The sequence below is a fragment of the Monodelphis domestica genome, chromosome 1, assembly GCF_027887165.1.
Source record: "Monodelphis domestica isolate mMonDom1 chromosome 1, mMonDom1.pri, whole genome shotgun sequence".
Lineage (NCBI taxonomy): Eukaryota > Metazoa > Chordata > Mammalia > Didelphimorphia > Didelphidae > Monodelphis > Monodelphis domestica.
Window position 1 is genome coordinate 523854552 of NC_077227.1, and position 26986 is coordinate 523881537.

Consider the following 26986-nt stretch of genomic DNA (forward strand, 5'->3'; position numbering starts at 1 on the left):
ATATTCCCTCTCTCCCCTCTCTCCTCCATACCCTGCTACAAACCTCCCATTATTATGCCTGTTATCCAATCCTTCATTTCTTTTCCAAGTAAATATTACAGTTTTTGGCAGAGCCAGCTAGGTTTTCCAACCTATTTTGTCAAGAATTTGAAAAATTCAGGCCTGCATACATTTCAAAAGCCTGTGTGACTGAAAAGTAACCATTTTGAGAGCAGTGTTGAGTGCAACTAATCTGCCTAGTGATACCACACCCAAAAGAAACCACTCCTCCTGAAGGGAGGAGACGACTCTTAAAGGGCCAGACTTAAAAACATTTTTTCTGTTGCAAAAAGCTTTTCAAGATACAAGACGGCAAAGAAACTATTACTTGCCATGGGTTATCTAGCCTGGATTGGATATTTCTTTCATATACTTTACAACTTATTTTTTGTCACTATTCCGGATTATATTTATTTTCTGCTTAGCATCTATGAAAGTTTGTAATGGCTGAATATAAGTATGTATCACTTGATTTCATTCATTCCCACATATGCTGGAGCATTATTCTTCGTAACCCAATTATACTATGCCCTAAAAAAAGGTGTGCATGTAATTTATTGAAAAAAAGGAAAAGATAATGAAATGGCTGTGAGGATTTTAGCCATTAAGGTGGAGATGATGCAACTAAAGGAAATGATGAAGTAACTGAAGAGAAACAATGTGGCAAAGGTATTAACACACAACAAGGCATACCTAAAAATAACAATGTAGTTCAGCAAGAAAATACAGATGGGGCTCAAGGTGGAATACCAATATTGCCACTAAGAGATCAAACAAGCCTCCACCCAGATAGCAGCATAATTCATATTAAAACACTTAAACCGTTTACAACAGCTGACCTTGAAAGTCTGAAAAAACGGATGCCTTCCTGGTTTTCAGAACTGATGAGATGTTTAAAAGAATTTAAAAGAGCAATTAGGCTTTATGATTCCAGATTTCCAGGACACTGAAATTCTTCTCTCAGAATTATTTTCAAAAAGGGAAAACAGCAATTCATTGATGAAACAGGAAACAATCCAAATTTAACATCATGGCCAGAGGAAGGAACAGACTTAGAGTTATCTAATAATGAAAATCTATGTTACCTAAGAAAGGCCAGAGAAGACTTATTAGAGGCAATGAAAAGGTTTTCAAAAAGACCAGATACTTGGGGAAATTTTGAGAAATTGAGACAGGAAAGTGGGGAACATCCATCTAAGTTCCTCGATAGAGTGATTGAAGTAGCAGAGGATGTGCTTGGATTTGAAAATTTAACTGAACAAAATCTCCAACACATAAGGAGACAATGTGTAAAAGGCAGTAACACACCTATTAGATCATATTTTAAACTTCAATGCCCAGATTGGGAAACACTAAGTCTGGAAGATTTAAGAAAAACTGCAACCTATATATTTTCAGGTCATAAATGCTAGAGGAAAAGGATGAAATAATAAAAGAGCTTAAAGCCAAACTCAAGGAGGCAAATGGCTCAAGTAAATATAAAGAAATTGAAGAAATAAAAAATCTAGCCACTCTGCAATCATACAAACCCACAAGAAAGTACACACAAGGCAATCAAAGGAGAAATGTTCCCAGATGTTTCCTTTGTGGAAAAATGGGTCACTTGGTTCAAGACTGTTATTTAAAGGCACAATTATTCCAAGCTAATAACAAACAAAGGTCTTGGAAAAGCAATGTGAAATATAGCAGCAATAATACACAAACAAATACAAAATGTTGTGATTGTAATTGCAAGAAATCATTGCAACCACCAAATTTAGAATCCATGGAGAGGTACATCCAACAAGGAGCGAAACCACGTTATTCGCAAGTTGTCTCAGGTGCTGCCAAACAAAGTCAGTTATGAAGCCAGGTAGCTGTGGTAATATCAAAAAAGGAAAAATGGGAAAGGAAATAGGAAAAATGAAAAGGAAGGAGACTGCATGCAGATAGAATGTGGGGTGCCAAAAGCACAAAATAAAACTAAAGAACAGATAGAAGAAATCCAATTAGATAATGATGTAACAGATTAAAGAGAAAATTTTTGGAACAGTAGAACAAGCTACAAAGAAAGAGGAAGAAACAACTGGCAACAGTCTGTAATACACAAACTGCAAATGAATTAAGCGAAGCACATGAGCTAACAACAGAAAGGTCCAATGGGGAGGAAAATGCAATAACAGAGAACATTCAAATTATCAGACCTCCTGGAAACAATGAATCTGAAAGCAGGGGTGATATTACAAAAGAAAATACCAATGACATAATAGAAAAATCAACCTTAAATCCTTATGCAGAAGAATTCCAACCAATAGTAAATGTACAAGAAAAAGCAAACACAAACATTGTTATGCCATCCTTAAGTCTCCATGATAATGCAATTCCATTGCAAACTGATGATGAATTGCAAAATGAATGTTCAAAGCAACAAGAAAAGTCTGTAGATGAACAAAATAGAAATAGAGGCACCTATAGTCCAAATGTGCCAACAAAATGAGAACGCAGAACCAAGGGTCATGATAAAAGTGGTTAATGAGATCTACCCAGCTCTTATTGATACAGGAGCAACTGAATCTGTTTTAAAAACATCTCCTGAAGACAGCCAATTCACAAGTTACGTCCAAGTTACAGAGGTTGCAAAAGACTTGGGGAATATAGAAATCACCAAGCAAGAGTCAATGCAAGACACGAATCACACAGAATCACTATATTCAATAATGTTTGATTCAGAAAATGAAGAAGACCAAGAACCTTATGAATATATCAAACCTTACAATCGATCACAAAGCTTTACAAGAGGAGGAGATGGATGATTTCATTAACAACTCAAATCAAGAACAAACGATCCAATCAGAAGAGTTAGTTAAGGAAATAAACTACACAATCTCATTAGAAGAAATGCTAGCAGCATTGGGAGTCAAGAATTACCAAGAACTTTGTGAAAAGTATGTGGAAGTGGATAAAGACAGTACATTTTCAGTACAACAAAATCATATACCTGATCCAAAACAAAGAGAAGAAGCAAACAATGTAATGATCCTATCACATCTTCCTTTCTCTGATATAGAACTTCTCACAAACTAGACTGTCAATTAACAAAATATATACAAGCTTAACAGACAAGAATAGCAGAATTGCATGAAATGGGCTTGATACAACAAACAGTACCCCTGGTTTACAATTTACACAACATCAAACCAGGAGATATAGTATACTTAAAAAATTTCAGTAGAAAATTGGCTACAGACATAAAATGAACTGGACCACATGAAGTATTGCTTACTACCCCAATAGCTGTAAAAGTTGCAAGGAAAGGCTCATGGTTTCACTGTTCCCACGTGAAACCAGAAAAAGTTCAACATCACTGTTGATGATAACAGACATAGAAGATAATTAGACAAAAGATAGGGCTGAGAAATGAAAACAAAAACTGATTAACATAAAAAGTACACCACAAAGAAATAATAGTGACACATAATGTTTGAGACAACTTTCCAGCCCAAAGGAAAAGCAATCCAGAGGAAAGGCATCCCAGAGGAAAAGCATCCCCGAGGAAAAGATTTTAAATCAGCCCAGAAGAAAAGAATCAAGAAAAGATGCTAGAGACAAGAAACAAAGAGGAAAAGCTGAAATGGACAGCTAAGACTTTGAACTTTGTAAATTTGTTTAATAGGTATTAGAGAAATGAAAAAAACTGAAATGGGACAGCTAAGACTTTGAACTTTGTAAATTTGTTTATATAAGAAGAGGACAGATCAAAAACGAGACATATATAAGACTGAGTATGTTGAAATAATAAAAATAAAGTAATTTCACATATTAGGGAAATAGCATGCATCACTACATAACATGGAAGAAAGAAGAGATCCATCAGTCAACATGAGAAGTGGAAATCTAAAGAAACTTGATAAGTATTAATTCGACACAAAACACAAAAACACAAACTGACAAAGTGAGAGACCTTATATATATAAACAAGTGTCTGAAATTGTATTTATGCAAAATGTAAATATGTATATGGTTAGTTCCATAAGGTCTTAGGCAAATAGAAAGGTCAATAGATATTTCTATTTGACTGACATCATGATGTGGAACAATATATATTGTTGTATTATATGTAAATAATTTCTGTAAATAATGTATTAGTTTTAGTTTACGTAGAGTAAGTTGTATTAGCACTAAGAGTCAAATTTTTTAAATAGTTTTGTTCAACATGTATTGTACTGAATTTATTGTAAAGCCCTAAAACTACTCTTGCCCAAAATTTCCTGCTAAGAATCCTTAGAGTAGATTTTAGTAAATTGGTAACTCTCTATCATATAAATAAGTGACCTTGGGAAGGTCAGAACAAAAAAAAAGGGGACGATTGTGGAAAGGAAACAAGACTGACAGTTTGGGGGAAAGGGCAACTGGGAGTGGCAGTTGGGTCTTGTGACTAGCACTTCCTTCCTACCTGGGGCGGGGTGGGGAACTTGCTTCCTGGTGTGGGAGGAGGAAGGAGCTTGTTCAGTCCAGTCTGGTGTAGTGTGCCTCCTCTTCTTGGTTCAGTCCGAAGATTCAGGCACAATCGCTTCTGAAGGTTAGACCTGTTCTTGTTTGCTTTCTATCTATTGCTAAGATTCTGAAGTAGACAAAGCAGGACTGATATAGAATAGATGGGAGCGGGAGAATCCCTACGCCAGCCTCTGGGCCTGGCCGAAACTCTGAAGCTGAGGAAAAACTCCAATCCCAACTGGTTATTAAACTTTATATTATTTGAATTCACAGTCAGATAAGTGGACTATCTTTTCTGGTCATAGAGGGAGCTGAACTTCAGTTCAGTCATTCCAGGACAAACAGTCCTTATCGGACCCCTGCTGTTTCGTCTCAGCAGGGGACATCTTCCTCCTTTGCCTCATCAAGCGATATTCCCTCTCTCCCCTCTCTCCTCCATACCCTGCTACAAACCTCCCATTATTATCCCCATTTTCTAATCCTCCATTTCCTTTCCAAGTAAATATTACAATAGTTATGTTTATATAGTTTCTGGGTTTGTTTTGACAGATGTGTATTGTTCCTAATCAACATTATTATTTAGTCTTACAAGCATGAAATAGTCAAAAGAGTGCTGGATTAGTCATCTTAATTTGGGTTCAAATCTCAGCTCTTTAAATCTTATATAAGTGACCTGGAGAAAGTTACCTGATTTCTATAGGCCTTGGTTAGAATGAGAATTGGTGGACTCAATTATCCATAAGGCCATTCCACCTCCAAAGCTGTGATCATATAATAAGTTATTTGCTATTATATGAAGTGAGTTCAAACTATAAAGTGGAGATTTTGATATAACATTGCTAAAAATTTGAATTCTTATAACATCAGGAAGTTCTTATAACATCAGGAAGTTGCAGAAGCTGCTAAAAAAATAAAAAATTGTGAAGAACCATTTTTTTTCTGGAAAAATTGAAGATGGTGAGGGGCAGCAGGGTAGCTCAGTGGATTAAGAGCCAGTTCTAGAGATGGGAGGTCCTAGGTTCAAATCTGGCCTCAGATACTTCCTAGATGTGACCCTGGGCAAGTCATTTAAATCCCCATTGTCTAGCCCTTACCACTCTTCTGCCTTGGAACCAATACACAATAAGGGTTTAAAATAAAGTGAATATGGTGATTGTCATCTTTTAAGAGTTCTATTGATAAGCTTCTATTCCAACTGATTTTCTGGAGAAAGGCCTTTGTTTTCAATCTAGTCATTTGTTTAAAAAAATGTATTAAATACCTATTATGGGTAAGGTACTATAGAGGAACAACTAAACACTTCCTGCTTTCCTGGAATTTCTAGATTTCTTTAGAACTAACTGAGAGATATTTTTTTTTTTTAGTAATCCTCAAGTGATCAATATTAAGCACGGAATAAAACAAATAGATGTTATGTGTGCCATTATAATGGAGGATGCCCTGTGTGGAGTCCAGGTAGAAAAGAGATTCCTTATTGATAGGAAAGTTCTCCCAATGTACTATATGAGAGTAATGATGGGCTGATTTCATCAGATCTCAGATTGCTACAGAGCCTTTATCAGTAAGATCAAAATTTATGAGGTCTACTTAACAATGAGTGCATGGAGAATAAAGTGAAATAAAAATGCCTGTTCAACCTGAGACATGCTGCAGAATTGCCAGTGCATTGAGTTAGTATATATAGTGTATAATATATATTAATATAGACTTGATAAATATTGCAGATAAACAAAAAAGTGAGCCTGAAATTGAATAGGAACAAGAGAGCCAACTAACTGGATTGCCTTCCAGAAATTGTGCATGTGACATTTTAAATAGTCTTTGCTTCTTGACACAAAGACTTACCTTTTAAAAACCAGTATCCTAGTTGATAAAAATTATAGAAAACCACTGTTTCTGAAAAAAAAAAGTGTTAGAAGGCTGTGGAGAGCTATTTGGTGGGAATAAATAATCTATATATTGTCAACAGGGGCTTGTATCTAGGAAGTGGCAAAAAGTATACATAGCAGGAAATGTATGATTGGGGAAAAAAGGTAGGAAAAAGGTTATAATAAAAGAATGACTATTTTAATATTGCACTGGTACATACAGAATGTTTAAAAGACTTCGAGAAAATTTCCAATTGAATAGACTCTTTGGGTAAGAATTTATTGGGGGACATGGACAAAAACTAAGACATAAGGAGTTGTAATCTATAATGACAGAGGAATTATGTTCATTGATGAGATAATGGATACATTGAAATGTTGAAGTATAAGACTAGTTGTAATTTATTACCATTCATTTGGTGTCTTCCATACTTTGAAAATATCTTGAGAACCAATTAATGTTTTCAAAATTGTTACCTGTAGCATTAGTATCTTCTGTCTATATTAACTGTTCTTATTGGCCTCATCTTTCTAAAAACCATTTCCACTTCCTCATGGAGCACATCAGATTAAGTATAGAAAAGTTAGAGTTTTATTCTCATCAGTTATGAAATAAGAAAACTATGAAACAGTGACAATGTCTATTTCATTTTTTTCCCCATTTCTTTGTTCTCCTTCAACTTTATTTTGTGGATGGCCTTGGAGCAATCATACTATATTGGGTCTCATGCCAAACTTTTGATAAATACATTTTCTTCTTCAGATTGTTTTTTATTATTTTATGTAGTGACTACTCATAATCAGATATCATTTTCTATAACATTTTGCAAATGGTTTTATATTCTAAACTCATATTACCCTTAGCTATGATTTCATATAGTTTAAGATTAGTTCCCTAGTTATGAAAGTTTTGGAGCTCTTTTGATTTTTGTTGTGGCAATTGCTTTCATTATTTAAACTTCTGTAGGAAAAAGTAATTGACTAAGCTGATATTTTTAATGTTTTTTCTGTATCAGTAAATTGTCATATTGTAGTGGATACAGTGCTAGACTTGCATTCAGGATTTGAATCCTGTGATCCTAGTTAGCTGTGTTTCTATAGGAAAGTTATTTAATCCCTCCAAGTATCAATTTTTTACACTTTGGGCATGCCACTTTAACCTCTTTGAATTAGATTCCTTACTTGTAAAGTAGGGATGGTAATATCTCACAGTCTTGTTTTATATAAATACTATTGTCATTATTGCTATCATTATTGATATGGGATGAATGACTAGATCAGGATGACTGAAGTTGAAAACCTGGGAATATGATAATACCCATGAGAACAGGAGGGAAGAATTGGTGGTGAGTTCAGTTTTGGTCATGGTCAAACATCCAGTTTGAGATATCCAAAAAGCAGTTGGTGTCATGGGAGTATAGCTCAGGAGAGAAATTAGGACTAGATATACAAATCAGAGAAATTATCTGCTTATAGATGATGATTGAACTGATGCAAGTTAATGAGATCACCAAATAAGATAGTATTCAGGGAGAAAAGGAGCCAGACCAAAACTTTGGAGGATCAACATGATTCATGGATGTGACCTAGATTAAGATCCATCAAAGAATATAGGGAAGGAGCAGTCAGACTGGAAGGAAAGAACCTGGAAAGAGTAGTATAGTGAAAACCTAAAGAGTATCCAGGAGGAGAAATTAACTTATAGTGTTGAATGTTGTAGAGATTTAGAAGGTTAAGAATTGAAAAAAAGGACAAGGGTATGTGTAGATGAATTAACATTGGCAAAAAGAAGGGTCATCTCTTCATCCAAACAGAGTGAAGGAGACAGTAATGGAAGATGTCTGAGTGATGTCAGATGAGCAGAGAAGGAGCTTTCTGTGGGTTATTTTCATGAAATATGAGGGGAGAATCTCAGGACAGAAGATACAATGGGAGATTTGTGGAGAAACGAGAAATTTTTACATAGCTTCTGTGGAGAATATAAAGTTGAGTTGGTTCACCAAGAGGCTGAAATAGAAAAGGGAGGAAATTATGCAGTACAGTAAATTATGCAGAAAGTATGCAGTACAGGGGTGAGGGCCTGAGAGGTAGAATGAATGGAAGTCATGGTGAGAATGAAGAAGAGATTAGGAAAAGGGGAAATAATGTGATGAGATAAACTTTGGAGTTTATGAGTATGGAAATGGAACGTGTCTGGATGATGGCAGGACCAAGGGTATGGCCATCTTAGTGTATTATGAGTGGAGTAGTAATTCATGGGAACTGATCAAATTTAAGAAACTTGAAAATTAGGGTATTTGAAGGAGCACAATGTGCAGATATATTGAATTTCCCAAGTATGAAGGCAGGAATTGGGTTGGAGAGTGAGACTGAAAGCTAGGCACTGAGCTAGCTTACTGAAGAAAGGAGAAGAAATGTCTTGAGGGTTGATAATGATCACCAGGATCTGTATTAAGTGATAATTTTTTTTTTAATAACCAGAAGTTACAGTTTATTTACACTAGTAGCTGTGGGAGAAAGGGAAAGTACAAAGGCACAGAATGGATTACATATACAAAATTTTAAATTTCAAAACCAACAAGACAGTGAGTTTTTCTTCCTTTCTCAGTAGCCTGAATATGAGTTAATGCAAGGCATACAAAAGGGAATGATGAAAAGGAGAAAAGAACCCTTATAACTTAGATACATATGTTTGGTTACAGAGTAGACAATGCACCTAGGTAGGAACTGAAAGGAAAGATGTGAAGCAAAACCCACATACACATAGCCTGTAATAAGTGAAAGGAAGTGAGAGAGACCTGGGAAAAGCTACCCCTAAATTTAAAGGGCATTGAGGTCTTTTTCTCCAAAGGGAAATATTCCTTAACAGTCCCTGCTGAACCAGTCTCATCTCATAGCCTAGTTGGGGGTGGATTGAGACCCAAATAGGAGAATTGAAGAAAGATAAGCAAGTCATTATATAAACTACTTCCTAGATCTCCCTCTTTAAACAAGAAGGGAAAGGGGTATATATCACCTGGACCTTATGAGGTCTTGGAACTAGTTCCAAGCTCTCTCAAAAGGTTGAGGGTTCCACATCCTCACAGAAGGCACAATAATTGGGCCCTCTTTTCTACCCAACCTGCTTCCACATAATGATTTGGTATATGGAAAAAGAGGAGCAGAGATTTCTCTGGTCCCAGGTTCTACTCTTGCTTATTTTCAGGTTTGTTGCTTTTTTTTCTTCTAAAAATTTGTAATTTGGGGTTAAAAAAAAAAGTCTGTAACTAATCTCAGTACCTGCCCAAAACAGCCTACGCAATGTGGTAAATAAAGATACACAAAGGTTCAAGCCTAATCTTCTTCTATTAGCCCTCCAGGACCCACTTGGATTTGATAAACCAATCATGAATACTAGTTGACCAGATCAGCAGTGGAGCCTCCATTCTGGTAGGAGAGGGAAGGGTTCATGCCTACCACTGTTTAGTCCTCCTTTCTTCCTCCTTTCCTTCCTCCCTCCCTCCTCCAATTACATCTAAAAATTGTTTTTTACATTCTTTTCCCCTCTCACCCTCTCTCCCTTCCACTCTCCCTAAAATGGTAAGCAATCTGATATAGATTTTACATGTGCAATCTCGTAAAATATTTTCCCATATTAATCATTTTGTGGATGATATCTCAAACAATAAAAAAAATAAAGTGAAATTATAGTATGTTTTGGTCTGAGTTCTGCTCACTTCACTCTGTGACAGTCTTGCAAGTCCTTCCAGGTTTCCCTATTGAGGTTTCTTAGGATTCTCTCCCTTTTTTGTCTAGTATTCCCATAAACTTTCAAAAATTGTAACTCGACCTCCCATCCGCAATAGTTTAGATCCTGGAAATGCTATGGAGTGGGTGTTAGGGTTGTGGAACAAGTTAGTACTCTCATCCTATGTTTAGTAGTACTCCCTTTCCTCCTCTTCCAAAAACCTGGAGTATTGTATCTGTTCCTCAGAGAGAAGAGCATAAGATCACGTTTCCTCAGAGTTTTAGATCATAAAGTCCAGAATAAATAATGGGGGTAGTGGAGGAAAAGAGAACATCTGAAGAGGCTTGGACAGAGATGAACCAAGGCATATCAACTGTGAAAAAGGGTATCAAACTTCAAATGAAGATCTGAGCAGTAACAACAGGGTAAAATCAAGGGAAACTTGGAACTACCCCAAGGGTGAGGCTGAGGAGCCCTTTCTCAGGACAAGAAATGAGGTGAAACATTTTTTTAAATGGAATTCCATTTCTTCTAACCTTGAGGCAATTACCTATTAAGACTTTGGAGTTGGAATTAGAGGGGGAAAGGAAAGTTCTGATAAACATTTCACCTTCCTTTCCTCTTGCTTGGATGATAAATTTGGAAATCATTAACCTCAAATGAGAACAGATTGCTGAGTATTGATGGTACAGGGAGAAACTGAAAGTAGCATTGGGGAGCAGTGAGTATTCTAATCCCTCCACCACAATTCTTGATGAGTTATTAGTAAAAGTGCAACAGGGATAGAAAGAGTAGTGAGGAAAGCAGTGTTATCAGGAAGGACCTAGGTTTTAATGAGAACCAGAAAATAGGAGTAGGAAAGGAAGCTGGTTACTTATGGCCCAGGTATCCTACTTAGTGGAAAGGACAGATCTGGAACAGAGCATTTTAGGAGGTAAAGTTGAGGAGGATGAGATTAAGTTGGGAATTAGGAATTGAGTTTGTGCTTTGGCATTGAAAGCTCAGAATGGATGTGAATGAGAAGAGTGTACGAGAGTTGGTAGAATATGCTAACCATGGAGGAATATGTCCGGGCAGAGTATCAGTGATTAGATAGAGGTTAGTTGAAGAAAACATGTTCAAGGTTCTGCCTTAAGGTCCGATCTTGTAGCAGGTTGTGATATTGCCTTGTGAAGCCCCTAGGAGTCTGCCTCACAGTATGTAGGAGTTAGAAAAACTATGGAGCGCTTTTTCTTTAGATCATCTTAATTTAATTACAGTTCTTTCTGTAAGCTGAGAATTATTTTAAGTCACTTCTGTTTAGTAGGCCCATCCCTAATTGTCCTAATAAAAAAAAAATCTCCAGTTGAGTAAAACCTTTTAAAAACTTTTTGTATCAGAATTGAAGCTTTAACTGTAATTAATTATGAGTTAACACATTTAGGGCAGGATGTAAACTCCACTTGAGATGGTCATTCTCTAAATTTTCACCACAGATTATACTATCTAACCATTAGCGACACAGGTGTAAAAAGGAAACCATTGGGCTACCTTGTTTTCAATTTGTTCCTACCCTCTAATCCATCCATCATCTTCCTGCTAAGTTAAACTTCATTATGCATAAATCTTGGTTATGTTGCTTTTATTTTAAAGCCTTTCATAGCTCCCCATTGTCTATTAGTTGAAGAAGATTGTAGCATTTGATATCTATGATTATCTATTTCCTTGAACCTAGAATGTCCTCTCTTTGCCTCCATGTGATAAATTTCTACCTAATCTTTAAAATTCCTTTCAAATATCATCTCTTTCATAAATTCTTCTCTAAATTTCCCCAAATAGGAGTGATATTTTCCCCCTGGGACCTCATGGATTTGGTAATGAATTTATATTTTACTTTGAATTATACTTCTGTTTATCCCCCAGCCCAATAGAATATATATATGCATAAAGAGGGCAGAGACCATTTATTATTTATACTTTATGACTTAAGTCTTACAAAATGCTTCACAAATAGGAGGTAATTGATAGATTTTTGTTTTAATATAATTCCACATTGATTCTACATTACTCTGTATAGAGCACTATTAGTTTAGGGGCATATAAAGTTCATATCATAAGATAATAAAATTTTTGGTTAGAGGAGACTTTTAAACAGTATGTAGCCCAACCTCTTAATTTTACTGGTCAAGAAACTTAGGCCTAGAGAGGATAACACAAAATAAGAAGGAGTAAATTTGGAATCTGGACCCACTTCCTCTGACTCCAAATTTAGCACTTTTTCCATTGACCACACTGAAGAAAAGGTTAGATTCTTTAGGGAGTAAAATAAGGAGATGATATGGGTGGGAAAGAAGAATTGTCAGGTAACAATGTGAGCCCAACTCTGATTGTCAAACTTAAAATAGGTTGTCATATAATTTTATTGATTTTCTACAGTGATGCTTAGTAATACTAGAATAGGAAGAGAGAAATTGAATAATAAAGCTAACCACTGGGAGATTGATTTGTGTGGGGAGTGTAGGCGTGGAATATGCATCTAATGCATTAAAATGAAATAACCAGAATTAGAAAAAGTGCTGTAGGAAAGATGTTGTTTGCTTTTCTTGCTCTGGCAAGAAAAGGCCTAAATGAAGTTTAATTCCAAGTGAAGGTCCATTTCTATAACAGCAACAATCCAAATTCCTTAGACTGTCATTTGAGACCCTCTAAACTTTCCAGCCTTTTGGTCCTGTACTTTAGCTAAAGTAATATAACTCATCATACTTAATGCATGTCCAATGCTTTCTTTGTGCCCTTTTTTATACTAATCTCTATCCTTGGAATATCCTTCTCTTCCCTTCTTCCTCAAGTTTCCTAATGAAATCCTGCTCCTCAAATCTCTTCAGCAGGTTTCCTGTTAAATGCAGAATTTCCAAGATTTATAAGAAATTGATTCAAAATAATATGATCTTTAAAGCATGACTCAAATGCCACTTTCCATTAAGATTTCCCTTTTTCCTCTTTTCTCTCAGTTGGAAATTTTTTCTGTACTTGGAACTTGCATAACACTTTGTACAATTTTTATGCATTTAACATTTTCTGTTCAATGTTATAGTAATTGTATAGTTGCATATATAGTTATTTCTTTCACAACACGTAGAGTAATGCTTTGTGTGGACATAATAGATATTTAATAAATAATAATTAAATGAATCAATAAGTGATTTGTAGGACCTTATAAGCACTATTTACTAATTAATACCTTTGATAATGACAAAATCCTAGGATGTTAGCTTATCATTTTGCTCTTTCATGTTATCATATTTTAAAGCATTTTGTGTATTTCTGTCTAAACTTTAGAGAGTTAGAATGCTGTAATAAGTCAATAAATTAATTGAGTAGGAAGCTGAAAGATCTGGATTTTAATTTTGGCACATCACTTTCATTGTGATCTAAAATTGTAATTTAATCTCTCTGGGCCTTTTCTATAAATTGAGTAAGTTGAATATATGATACTTAGGTATCTACTAGTTCCAAAATTGTTTAAATTCTTAATATTCACAGACTGGATTATTTGTATTTTAATTAGCTATTTGAACACAGATATTGTCAACCTGCCTTTCTTTTTATCTACCTTAGCAACTAGTCCAGTATTTTATTTGTAGATATTTAATATATCTTGAGTTAATTAATTTAGTTATATGTGAGCTTTTAAAAATTAAAACATGAATATTTTATTCAGTCTCCTTATCTCCTTTTTTTCTTCTTCTCTTTAAGATCTCAGTGGCTCAATAGCATCCCCGGATGTCAAACTAAACCTTGGTGGAGACTTTATCAAAGAGTCTACAGCTACTACATTTCTGAGACAGAGGGGCTATGGCTGGCTTTTAGAAGTGGAGGATGATGATCCTGAAGATAACAAACCTCTCTTGTATGTTAAAATAATGCTACTCTTTTTTTGGGGAGGGGGTATTAAAAGGTAGTTTTGCTTCATGGATGGTGGTATTGCTCTCCATTTTTTTTTAAATATGAGAGAGCTTAAAGTGTTGTTTTTAATTAATGGGTTTTATTAAAACCAAAGAATTTTAGAGTTGGGACAAATCTCAGAAATCGTCTAGTCCAACCCCTAACTGAAGCAAAAATCTTCTGTAGTATCCTCAACAAATGATCAGCTTGCCTTTTTTTGAATAGTTGTAGTAGAAGGGCTTTTTCATGCTGTCCATTCCCTTTTTGGCATCTATAATTTTCAGAAATGTCTTCCCTATACAAAAAGGAACTTGACTTGTGATTTTATTAGAATAGGGCACTCCCAAGTGAGGGAAGCCCCTCTACCAATGCAGATCAGCATCATTTCTACAACTTGTTTTACAGTTGCCTAGAATATTTGAAAAGCTAAGTGACTTAGCCAGAGTCATACAACCATTATATTTCAGAGGTTGAATTTGAGCTCATGTTTTCCTGGCTTCACAGTTACCTCTCTATCATTTGACCATATTGTTTCTCCTTTATTTTGAGCATAACTCTGGCTTACTGTGATTTTCATCCATTGATTCTATTTCTCCATCTGGGTATAAACAGAAAAAGACATGATAATTCTATTAAAAGAAGCTAACTCCTATCTTCTCTAAGGTCTCTTCCTTTAGTTAAATGTCAGCAGATCTTTTTCATCAAAATTTAGATAATATATTTTCAATACTCTTACCATCTGATCACCTTTTGGCTAACCTCTAACTAAGCAGATAGTAGAGAATTGGAAATAGTATTTTGAATGTAATCTAAACAGGGCTGAGAGTAAGAAAACTATCACCTCCCTTGTTCAGGACACTCCTTCTGAAGATGATTTTTATATCATATTCTCTCTCCCTGCATCATTATAAAGTATACAAGCTGTAAATTTAGGGAGAACTCACTCTTAAGCCAGAGAATTTCCTTTCCTTTTCTCAAGTGGACCTTGTAATTAACAGGTCTGGCCAACTTGATATTCAGGGAAAGTAAAGATGACCCATGGGATCTATAACCTCAGATGGAAATACATATTACTAAAAGTTGGCACTTCCAAAACAATCCTGTATAGATCTATACCCAAGCTTAAGATTATAGTCCCTAGCCCTGATAATTCTTAAGTGGAAACATTCCATATCTTTGTTCATATCCTTCAATAACTTTTGTTGTTTCGTTGACCTTTGATGCTTTACTTTAGTAGTTGCTTAGAAACTGTCTCCTTTCATTCATTATGTATTATGGAGGAATTTTATTTTATATTATTTTATTTTACATATTTTTTATATTTTTATTTATTTATATTTTATTTATTATATATATTTATATTATATAATTTTTATATTTATATTTATAATATTTTATATTATAGGTGAATAGGCGGGAAATATGTATGGAAAGGTTTATAGAAGTGATATATCAAGTTTGGATACACCACTCAGAGGATAGGCCTGGCAGGCAGCTTGTAGGCCAAAACACTATCTGACTAGTTAACAAATGGGCAAAAACATTAAAGATGTGGTTTATTAATATTCAGGTAGAAGAGGAAGGGAGTACTAGGAACCAAGGAGTTCCTATTCTCTAAACTCTGGATATTCCACCCCCTTTACTAATGGGCCTTGCAAAAGACCATCTTCAAAGATCTTCTGGCTGCCTTTCACTATTCTTTCTCTCTATAAATTCAACACTATTTAGCTATCTGACTAACTGGTCCTCCAAAGTAATGGTAGACAAGTTTTATAGTTTGTCAAAATTATGATAGCTCTGAACTCGTGGTGAGGTACCCCTCCTAGGCCTAAGCCAAAGATGGTTCGCAGCCTTTCACACAGACAGACTTTACTGGGTACTGGCAGTTCTCTTTCAACAGTCAGTAAACACTCAGGACACTAGATATCACAAGAACTCAGATAGATGAAAATGTGGAGACAAGATTGACTGAATCTCAGGATAACAAGGAAAGCAGGAACACAGGAACCTTCAGCTTCCCAGGGACAGGTAGGCCAACGCCCCCTAGGCTCAGACAAACCAAACCACAGGAAGTAACCTCTCTGATCCCATTGAAAAACAGAAACAACGGCTCCCCAACTGTCTCCTCGTGTTTGGTTTTCTCTTCCCCAGGCTCTAACATAGAGTCCATAAAAGTTCTGTGCATGTGGCATGACCCTCTTCGCAAATCCTTGCATTGCTATTTGTTTGCAAACTCCTTTCCTTCTTTTTCTTTCCAATATAGGGAAGAATTGGACATTGATCTGAAGGATATTTACTACAAAATTCGATGTGTATTGATGCCAATGCCATCACTTGGTTTTAATAGGCAAGTGGTGAGGGACAATCCTGATTTTTGGGGCCCTTTAGCAGTTGTTCTTTTCTTCTCAATGATTTCATTATATGGACAGTTCAGGGTAAGTATGCTTTTTTACTTCATACATATTTTAAAGTCTTAAAGTGTTTGAATATAACCAATTCATAGTTAACTAAGGATATAGGTACTTTTAGAATAATAAAAAAAATTTTGGTCAATAAAAAATTTTGACTAAACTAAATTTCCTCTTCCTCATTTGATTTGCTTGCAGAATTAGTGAAGAAGCCCACAAGCCTGATTTGTTTAGTATTGGTCTATTAAATCAACCAATTTGGCTTTTTTTTTCTGTATTGATAAAGGATTATAAATATGTTCAGGGTTTTAGATTTTTAGGGAATCTTTGCTGTTTAATGGGGAAAAACTATATTTCAATATAATTGATTTTCTTTGCAATCTTATGTATTTTATTTTATGCACTTAAAAACATTATTCTGAGAAGAGGTCTATAGGATTCGCCAGACTGCCAAAGGGTGTCCATGACAGGAAAAGAAAAGTTAACTGCTGAATTTGATGGTACTGTCATTGAGTCATGTAATACAAAGACAGTTGTAGTTTTACTCATACTTTATATAATACGCAAGATTAGAATAAGTGAAATTTCATAAGTTATATACTATTTTTGTAGGTCACTGAAACAATTCTCTCAGCCTCCATTCCTATTTTTTGTCCTTTCCTTCAACTTTCAGCAGCTGTTATTTTTATAGGCTTCTGATTTCCTTCTTCTCCAGTATTCCTCCTAAATTCTTAATCTCCCAAAAGTATACAGTGCTTGTTTCACAAATACTTGCCTGTGTGCTAATTTTCTCCATTTCAAACAGGTATCACTTAGAGAAGACTTGCCAAACTGCCCAACTTCCTCCCTCCCTCCCTCCCTATCCTTTGTTTCCTGCTTCCAGGTCATTTTATGCTCAAACTGCTCCAAATTTTTAGAGAATCACAATAATAATTTACTAATTAGTAATTTTACCCCCATACACATGGCAAAATTACTAATCATAGGTATATCTATAAGACACCTTGTAAGAGAAAATTTGAATACTTTAGGTCCAGGCTTATTACTTTTACTTCTGAAGGTTAGTATAGTGCTTTTCTAGACTTTTAGCATTGAAAATCAGATGACCATATTGATGTTTGTTTTATTTTTTGTCAGTTTTTGTGCCACAGAATTTGAAAGCTATTACTATGGTCTCTAACAAATTGATTGCAACAATTTTAGGCACCAAATCAAAACTGTTTTTTCCCTGTCTTTTCTCATATTCATTTCCCCATGCCTAAGATTTTATTATAAGTACCAACATACATATACTGCCTGCCAAAACCAAAACCTCAAGGTTTTGGTGCAAGGTTTTAGGAAAATAACTTAGGAAAGAAGTCTTTCTGCAAAAAACTTAGCAACCCCAGAATTATGTTACCTCCAAATTGTAAAAGATAAGAGGAATGTTTTCCAGACTTCCTAGCCTCTAGTATGTACTCTTTTATAACCAACAACTTATATTTAGCCATTCATTTGGTTTGTAGTGATTGACAATTTACTGTGTACTTTACATGAAGGAGAAAAAATTGTTTAATTTTTTATTTTCTATTAAGGTGGTTTCTTGGATCATAACTATTTGGATATTTGGCTCCCTAACAATTTTCTTATTAGCCAGAGTACTTGGTGGAGAAGTAAGTAACTCTTCATGAAAATTATTCTTTATTCAGGTGATAAAGTTTTGTGTTCTGTAAATCTATTATAATTTGTATGGTTTTAAGAATAATTCTTTTGTTAATAATAGAAAGTAACATGATCTGTGAGAACACTTTCTCCCTCCAAATACTTGACTTTTAACAGTCTAAAAACTTATTGGGGAAGGTATAACCAAAGATTTTGGAACTGAAAAAGAAAGATCATTTAAAAGAATGTATTCATATTCCTGTAGATGAGGAAAGGAGGGACAATAGAACAGATCTCTAGAGGAAGATCCTGAGGGCAGGGAGAAAATTTGAACTAGTTTTCCAAATTCAGAGCAGATTCCATATCATATTATGTATCTTCTGTTATCCCCAATTAAAATGATAAATATTTCATGTTATCAGTTTTTACTGAATTTTTATCTCCTAAAAGTTCCCTTCATTCATTCTAGTTTCCATTTCATTAAACCAGAAATAATTAAATTTGCCAAAGAATTGATTTTGTCATCAATCCAGGTATAATTCAAAGTCTAAGAGAGTTGGGTGACGCTCAGACAGTTCAAATGGCTTGACCATCGTCACACAACTCGGTATCAGAATCTGAATTTAAATCCAATTCTTCTCAAGGCTAATACTTTATTGTAGTACTTTACTCTCTAATTGAATGTAAAGGGAACTGGGACAACTATAAATCTTTTCTTTGCTTTTTTTCTCGTCAGGGTAGGGGTGGTTATCTGTAATTATATTTGTATACTCAGGCTTTAGAGTTTTTTATTAATAAACATTTGTTTTCTTTTCCTCCAACATCTCTCCATGAGGGAGGAAAAAAAAAGGGAAAAAAACCTTTGTAACCCTTGTATATGCCTAGTTAAGCAAAACAAATTCCCATTTTTGACAATGTCCAGTCAGGCTTTAAAATTTTATATTCTTATTCTCTGCCTGCCCTTTAGTAAAGTAGTTGTTTTTATTTTTCTTCCTCCATTTTATAAATATACATCATTTAAATCCTGTTTCAAAGTTGAATCTGGGTCATACCATTTCTCAAACTGCCATCTGCTGAATTACTTATACATATGTGATATAAATAATGAGTGTGAATTTCAGTATTAGTGATATTTTTCTTTCTAGGATATTGTTATAGTAAGGTTTGTAGGAAGGTTAAACAGAAGGGATTACTAAAAAAATATAAAAATAGAAGCTACTAGCTTCTATTTAGCTAGAAGGACAAGAGATTTGGAAAGGGAATCATGGAGTGATGATTTCTAACCCACCCAGATATGAAAATATTAGCCTTTCTAAATAACCTTAACCTAACTAAATAAAAGGGGTAATAAAAGATATGGGGTTAGAAAAGTTCTCAGGGCCCATATTCTCACAAGTCCAGAGTCTTTGGTTGGGTCAAACTACAGTATCAAGATGAGTCATCACAAAGTTTAGGAAGGGAGGAGATTCACACCCACTCAGCTGTCCATCAGTGTGAAACAGAACACTCACTCAACCTCTCCTTAAAGATGATCCAAATCTCTGGCAGCTCCAAAGTTGGTTCCTTCCTGGAGATACTTCCACACAGCCTCTCTGTTTTTCTGTTTTGCTGTTCTAAATATCCCTAAATATCCTCCATTTTAATACAGTATTCTGTACCCCTATGCCTTTTCCTTCCCTTGCCTTTTAACTAATCTTAAAAAGTACTTTGTTCCCAAGTTAATTTGGAATTGTTACCCCAGAATATAATTAATATTATATATGCACATTATATGAATTTATGTATATACCAGGAAATATATTCCACCAGAACCAAAGGTATGGGACCACTCCTATTGCCTACTTTGACAGTAGAATTCACATTTTGTGATTTATTTTTTTCTTCAAGTTGGCCTTAATATTCATTTTATCTTAATATCATTTGCATAAAAGAAGGCTGGGGCCTGGCTGTAGTGATTTGGGTAAATAATATGTGAAATGTGATTTACATGTTAACTCATAATTATTTCTTAAATCTTATGTTACTTCTAAGCAAATAGTGTCAGTGTTCCAAAGTTATTCTAGTGTTCTGGATTCCTATAATACTAATTTTAAAAATTCACAGGTTGCATATGGTCAAGTTCTTGGTGTCATAGGATATTCGTTACTTCCCCTCATTGTAGTAGCTCCTCTACGTTTGGTGGTTGGATCATTTGACATTGTATCAAGACTAATAAAAGTAAGTTATACTAAGTGCATCTTTCATTTTTAAAGCTATATAATGTTTTCCAGTGGAAAATTATGCTTTTCCTAGCTTAAAAAAAGATTGAGGTACCAACAGAAATGATTTTTATTTAATAATATATTTTCCCCCAAATAATATGAATGAAAGAACAAGTGAATGAAGCAAGCATTTATTATTTGCATACTACATACAAAGCACTCCATTATGTTATGGGATAATAGAAAAGTAGACAATAGAAATAGAAAAGTAAAAAAAATCCTGAGCTCACCTCATAGGGGAGACAACACATAATGAAGGTTTTAGCAGTAAGTCATTTGAAAGATCCCATGGTCCCTTGGGTGCAGTGGCAAAGCAGATGGTATTGCTTTTTCTTTAATGTCATTTTTACTAATAAAGTTGTATGATTTTCTGATGTAGAACCATTTGACAGTGCCAAAGACCTTAATGACAAAACTTTCTTTGAGTCTTTAATAGTTTATAGGAGTAATTGCCAGATTGTATCTTAATAAGAATTGCTTCCCAGGATTATGATTCTGGGCACTGGGTTGGAAGCATTGCTATTCTAAAAACTTGGGTTCAAGGGTTTTTTCTGTCTTATCTGGGTGTAAAGGGAAGTGGTAGTCAAGATGGTATTCAAGTTGGGGTTGGTGGTTTGATTTTCCCTGAACATGCTGCTTCCTATATTCCTCACTGCTTCAGCTAACCTGACCTACTTGCCCTGTGAATGGCAGTCAGCAGGGGACAGCTGACTCTTTTCTATAGGATTTGTTTTTTTAAGATGAAGATTGAAGTGGTCAGACTGAAAGCAGGACAGATGGTCTGGGAGGTATTGTTACTTCCAGGGTTCTTGAACTCATCTGCCTATTGATGACAGTTGAGTTGAGCAGTTGTTGCTTGTAGTAATGTAGAAAATAGGCATTTTAATTATTTGTAAAGCCTACTTTGTGCAAAATATTGTGGTATGTTTTGGGAATACAAAGATAAAAATGAAATAATGTCTGCCCTTATGGAGCTCATGTTTTACTAGGGGGATATTTACACATAAGTAAATAAAATGTAACCTTTTAGTGATAGGGCTGAAAACTTGATGCTAGGGCTGCTTTGAAAGAAGTGAGAATTTCATTTTTGTTTAACTGTATCAACTTAAATTAGTAGTCTTCTCAGATCAACTTATGATAGGGTAACCAGCAAGAATTTATATCCTCTTGTTTATGTTTCACCCTATTGGAATTTTTCTGAACAGTCAAAGATCTCTTCCTCTTTAATATTTACTTACTCTACAAGGTAATTTGTAGGGAAAGTACATTGAAAATGTAAGTTTTTATTATTATTCCTCTAATTCATGGTCATTTGAAAGGTATAAAAAGCAAAAATATGAATGAATGAATGAATTATCTCCCATTTAGAATTGGTAAGAATCTAGTATATATGATATGGTCTAGACCATTCTCCCCCCCCCCCCCCCCCCAATTGAGTAAACCAAAATTCAGAAAGTTAAGTAACTTGTCTAAAGGTACATCACCAATCAATAGCATAGACAGGCCTGGAATCTAGATATCCTGGCTCCTAGTCTTGTTCTTCTAATAGAGTGTAAGTATCCTTGGAATGCTATTTAGATTTTCTAAAATAATAGGTTGAATAGGGTTTGTCTGCAGTAGATTAACTTTTTTCCTTATCTATAAGAGACCTTTTATTTGCTAATACAGTATGTTTTTCTCTCCTAAAGCTGTTTGGAGTCTTTTGGGCTGCCTACAGTGCTGCTTCCCTATTAGTTGGTGAAGAATTCAAGACCAAGAAGCCTCTCCTGATTTATCCAATTTTTTTATTATACATTTATTTCTTGTCCTTATATACTGGGGTGTGATCTGGAAGAAAAAAGGCATATATGGGTAGGAAATTATTACATACATATGCGGGCTGGAAATTCATGTGGAATAGATTGGAGAAAACATGTAGATGGTGGAGTCTTATATGTTCCAGTTGTAAAGACAGGTTTAAGATTTAAAAGCCTGCTTGTCCATTACTATTTAAGCAGTTGTAGCTATATAGATGTGTCAGAATTCTAAATTTTGTTTAAAATTCTTCATAGTTCAGTGAATAAGATATAAACGCATTGTGTTTATAAGATCCTGTCAGTATATACCTGAATACCTGTGCCAAAAGCACCAGGACTGGGTTATTATATTACACTTAAAGGGTAAATATGGCAAGATCTTGATAATCTAAAAGTGCAAATTTTTTTTTTCATTTATTAGCTGAATTTTTTTCGCACAGCAAATTCTGTAGTTATATATTTATAAATACATATATATATTTATGAAATAATCCTGATTATTCACAGAATATATTTCTGTATGACCTAAAAAATGAAGATATTTTCAATTTGATGCTTAAAATTTCTTTAATTTGGCCATTGAGTTTTATAGGTTTAAATTTGTTTTTTAAATCGTACATAACATTTTTGTATTGATTGCACAGCTTTGACACTTCTTCTTAAGAACTCTTGATAGTAACTTCTAAGGTAATTTTAGTAGTTACTACAGTAGATTGAATTTGTGCTTTTAAAAACCATTTTTGAATATCCAGAAGTCTGATTTAAAGTTCCTATTTATATTTCTGACCAAAGGAGCAAAGAAATATACTGTGTATGGCATTTATTAAAATTGTTAATAATAGGAAAACAATATATTTACAACATTAGTAAATAATTTTAAAGTGTGAATCTTAAGTTGGACAGTAAAAATGATTAGATTTTTTAGTCATAAAAATCGAAAGTGGCAGAAAGAAACTTAAAATTCACGTATTAAATTGTTATTTGAAATAGAAAAAAATAAAATGTTTCCTAAGTGTGTGTGTGTTTATAATACCTTATTTTATATTACATTTAATCATCTAATGTTTTAACAAGTTCAAGGTACTTTTAATAATTATGAAAAATTTCAAAGAAAATGTTTAGGAGTCATATAACAGTTGAAGTTGACTTTCTTGCAACTTAACTCTAGAAATCAAATTACTTAATTATATTCTTTTATTTAAAAAAAATAGATGAAATATTTTCATCATATGTTGGGGTTAAAGGCCATAAACTGGCAAATGTCCATCAATTATCATCAGATCATTATAATGTGTTTGCTGTAACTCTTCCTTTCACAGATTTCTTTCCTGGACTGCCCTCCTCTAAACTGGAGCCTTCATTAGTAACTTTTATCAAAACAACATTCCTACTTCCATGAACTTGGAAAATAAGAATGAAAAAGGCCAGTAAAGAAAATAACTCTCACAGTCACAATCTGCTATATTATTTAGGAAAGGCTTGAAGGTAGGTTTGAAGGCAGAAAAGACTTGAAACCCACAGGTTTAGAATTTTGTGAAAAATGAGCTAACTGATTTTATAAACTTATAATGGATAGCATATTAAAAGTAATAAGGAGAGAGGTTTCTAGGAAAGTCAAATATTGAAAAGTATTGTAACAGTAGAGTGAGGAAGGAGATAGAAGAATCAGCAGTGAGGTAACGGATAACTTTATACACTTCAAAGTCCCCATAGTCACCATTACTATAGCACAATAAATAAAAGTAGTTTGAGATTTTTGATGATAACTGATCTTATGTCAAGAAAGACCAAATTGTGTGCTGGAAGAAGACAGGAAAGTATACAAAGCATTTTAGGTATGAAGCCATTAAAAATGGCTAAAAAGCTTTAGGTAATACAACTTCTGTTATCTGGAAAATTGATTTATATAGAAATATATACCATTACTGAAAACTAACAGATGAATGAGTTGGTTTTGTGCATACCTCTTCGGGTTGTTACAAAGTATATACCTAAAAAAAAAGTTTTCATTAAGAACAAGAGTAGACATAAGCATATTTTCTCATTTTATCAGGCTCAACACACATACCATTTTGACATGAGAGCGAGCCATGCCATGAATGAGGAAAGTTACTTAAGTAAAGGATTAGATTGAAACAGTTAAGTACAAATGTGTATTGTTTTATTAGTGATACGATGACAGAAGTGAAGTCATTTGGTTTTTAGATTTTGTCTAATATATTGATTTAAGATGAACATGGATCATTCTAAGAATTTTTAGATGATGTCTTAGTTAGTTGACTTGGGTAAAAAGTAAGACTATGTGCATATTTGACCTTATTATCAAATCTTCTTTTCAGATGGTGAATCAAAAAAAGTCGTAAGATAATATGTTTGTAGCCTGTTTCATGAATATACATTTTTGATTATGCGTTAATTTAATGCCCATTTTTTATTTGACGGGAAAATCTCCACCATTTATTTTGTGTAGAATTGTCTTTACAATTTCACAAATTTGTACATTTTCTTTTTAAACCCTTACCTTCCGTCTTGGAATCAATACAGTATATTGGTTCCGAGGCAGAAGAGTGGTAAGGACTAGGCAATGGGGGTTAAGTGACTTGTCCAGGGTCACACAGCTGGGAAGTGTCTAGGCCAGATTTGAACTGAGGACCTCCTGTCTCTAGGCCTGGATCCCAATCCACTGAGCTACCCAGCTGCCCCTTGTACATTTTTAAAGACAGTCTTCATTGCTACCCTTTTCCCAATACTTTTTGACATATTTTAGTTAAACTTAAAAATTACTACTAACTTTATGTAATAATAATAAAAGCTATAATTTGCATTCATGTAGTTCCTTAAGGTTTACAAAGTGTTTCACACAACAAGTTATCTCATTTGATTCACATAGCAACCTGTACGATAGGTGTTATTATTATCCCCATTTTTAAATGGAGTGTGACCTGGAGTCACAGCTAGTAGGTGCCTAAGGAAGAATTTGAATTTGGATCATGCAGACACCGAGTCCCCTTTATTCACTTAACCATTTGGTTGCTCTAATATGTATACTATATGTATATTATATATAACCTGTAAAATCCTGTAAGATTATTTTATTCACCTTACTAAAAAAGTAATATTTCTAAAATTATACTGGATGTAACAAATAATAGTCATTTTTCACTTAACAGGTTAGTCTACATTTTGGCCATCCATATATCTAATGCCTTAAGTCAATTGTCATATTATATTTTGACTGGCAGACTCCCACCTCTGTACCTCTGTCCTTTATGGTCTTGGGCAAATCCATCAACCCTCATGGGCTTTTAGTTGCTTTATCTGTAAAATAAGGAGCTTGGTCTAAATGATATCTAAAGTTTTCCAGACCTAAATCTTTTATCCTGTGCTCTAGGATTGCATCTCAATCTCATGAGATTGACTATGAAGCAAACTGAATCCTTGTTTTGATATAGGCTGAAATAATTCTCAATAGTGCTATGGTGGTGTTATTTCAAACATAGATATATATAGTCATCATATTTCATTACCTCATTCTCCAGATGTGTACCTTGAGCTCATAGGTCGTGTCACCATTTAAAATTTCACTTTAGAACTTCAGTTTTTAAATTTTTTTCATTTTTTTTGTGTGAAACTTAGTAAATAATGGGTGCTAGTTGCCATTTTTTGAGTAAATGATTAGCATTTAGTTTTTCGTTATAAATGAAATTAAAAGTTTTATGAAATACTGACATGTCTATAACCACATTTCCTGAGTAGTAGGGAGTTCTGTATGTGGCCACTGCATTTTTTAAAACATATGTTTCATATTCTTTTTTTTTAAACCCTTCTGTCTTAGAATTAATATTGTGTATTGGTTCCAAAGCAGAAGAGTAAGCATTAAGGTCTAGGTAATGAGGGTTAATTGACTTACCAAGAGCCATATAGCTAGGAAGTGTCTGAATCTAGATTTGAACCCAGGACCTCTCACCTCTAGACCTGGCTGTCATTCTACTGAGCCACCTAGCTGTCCCCTACTTTATATTCTTGATAATGAAACAACATGAAATCTTTAATTTTACCTTGTCTCTTTACAGGTTGAGAACAGATATATTTCATATTACATGAAAAGAAATGTTAGCTGAAATAGATTTCATTGAAAGGAAAGATAAAAAGTTGATACATAATCCTTCATTTTAAAACAATTTTGTTCTTTTTTTACTCAACAAATTTTATTTTGTAAGTTTTTTTAGAATTTGTAGTAAGGGAGTAGTAGCAGAAGTTCCTGGGATGTAGTTGTTGAAATGACTACCTCCAAATTTTTTTTATTGATAGTTATCCATAATGGAAGCTGTAATGTGTAGCAGAGTATATGGGTATTTTCTTTTTGAAGTATTTAATCTTGGATTTTGCAAGTACTATGCAAAACAGAAACTATTAAGCATCCTGTCTAAGTAGTTTGATAAAGAAATGAATATAAAAGCCATAAAATAGATTTTATGAAGTTATTTTGAATTAACTTGTTTATCGAATGGTATAAAAGTTTCTTAATACTTTTGAAACTATGTATACATTCATATTTGTAATCATGTTCTTTTAAAAACTTTTTTAAAAAATTTAGGAATTAAGCAATATTAGGCTTATCAAGTATCAAACTGTGTGGTTTGTCTGTAACCACAGCCACTGTGCACTTTTAATTCTAGAAGAAAACTTGTAAATCAATTTTTTTTTTACCTAGCATCAGGGGAAATTAACTCAAATGACTTATTTTGGTGAGAGATTTGGCATCTAGAAAAAAAAATGAAAGAAAGCTGAGAAAATTGTTTTAAAGATTTTTAGCTTTTGCATATAGTAGATACAATACACACTGTTG

At 34.1% G+C, this 26986-nt stretch overlaps 1 protein-coding gene across 1 annotated transcript in view; it reads left to right on the top strand.

Annotated features, from left to right (window-relative positions):
* Nucleotides 1-23154, top strand: part of YIPF4 (Yip1 domain family member 4) — a 30594-nt gene extending 7440 nt beyond the window's left edge. Inside the window, exons 2-6 of the mRNA XM_001371539.5 lie at nucleotides 13843-13996; nucleotides 16295-16466; nucleotides 18014-18091; nucleotides 20184-20297; nucleotides 22030-23154. Of these exons, the coding sequence (XP_001371576.1) occupies nucleotides 13843-13996; nucleotides 16295-16466; nucleotides 18014-18091; nucleotides 20184-20297; nucleotides 22030-22167 (656 nt within the window). The 3' untranslated portion in view covers nucleotides 22168-23154. The remainder of the gene's footprint in view (nucleotides 1-13842; nucleotides 13997-16294; nucleotides 16467-18013; nucleotides 18092-20183; nucleotides 20298-22029) is intronic.
* Nucleotides 23155-26986: the final 3832 nt, after the last annotated feature.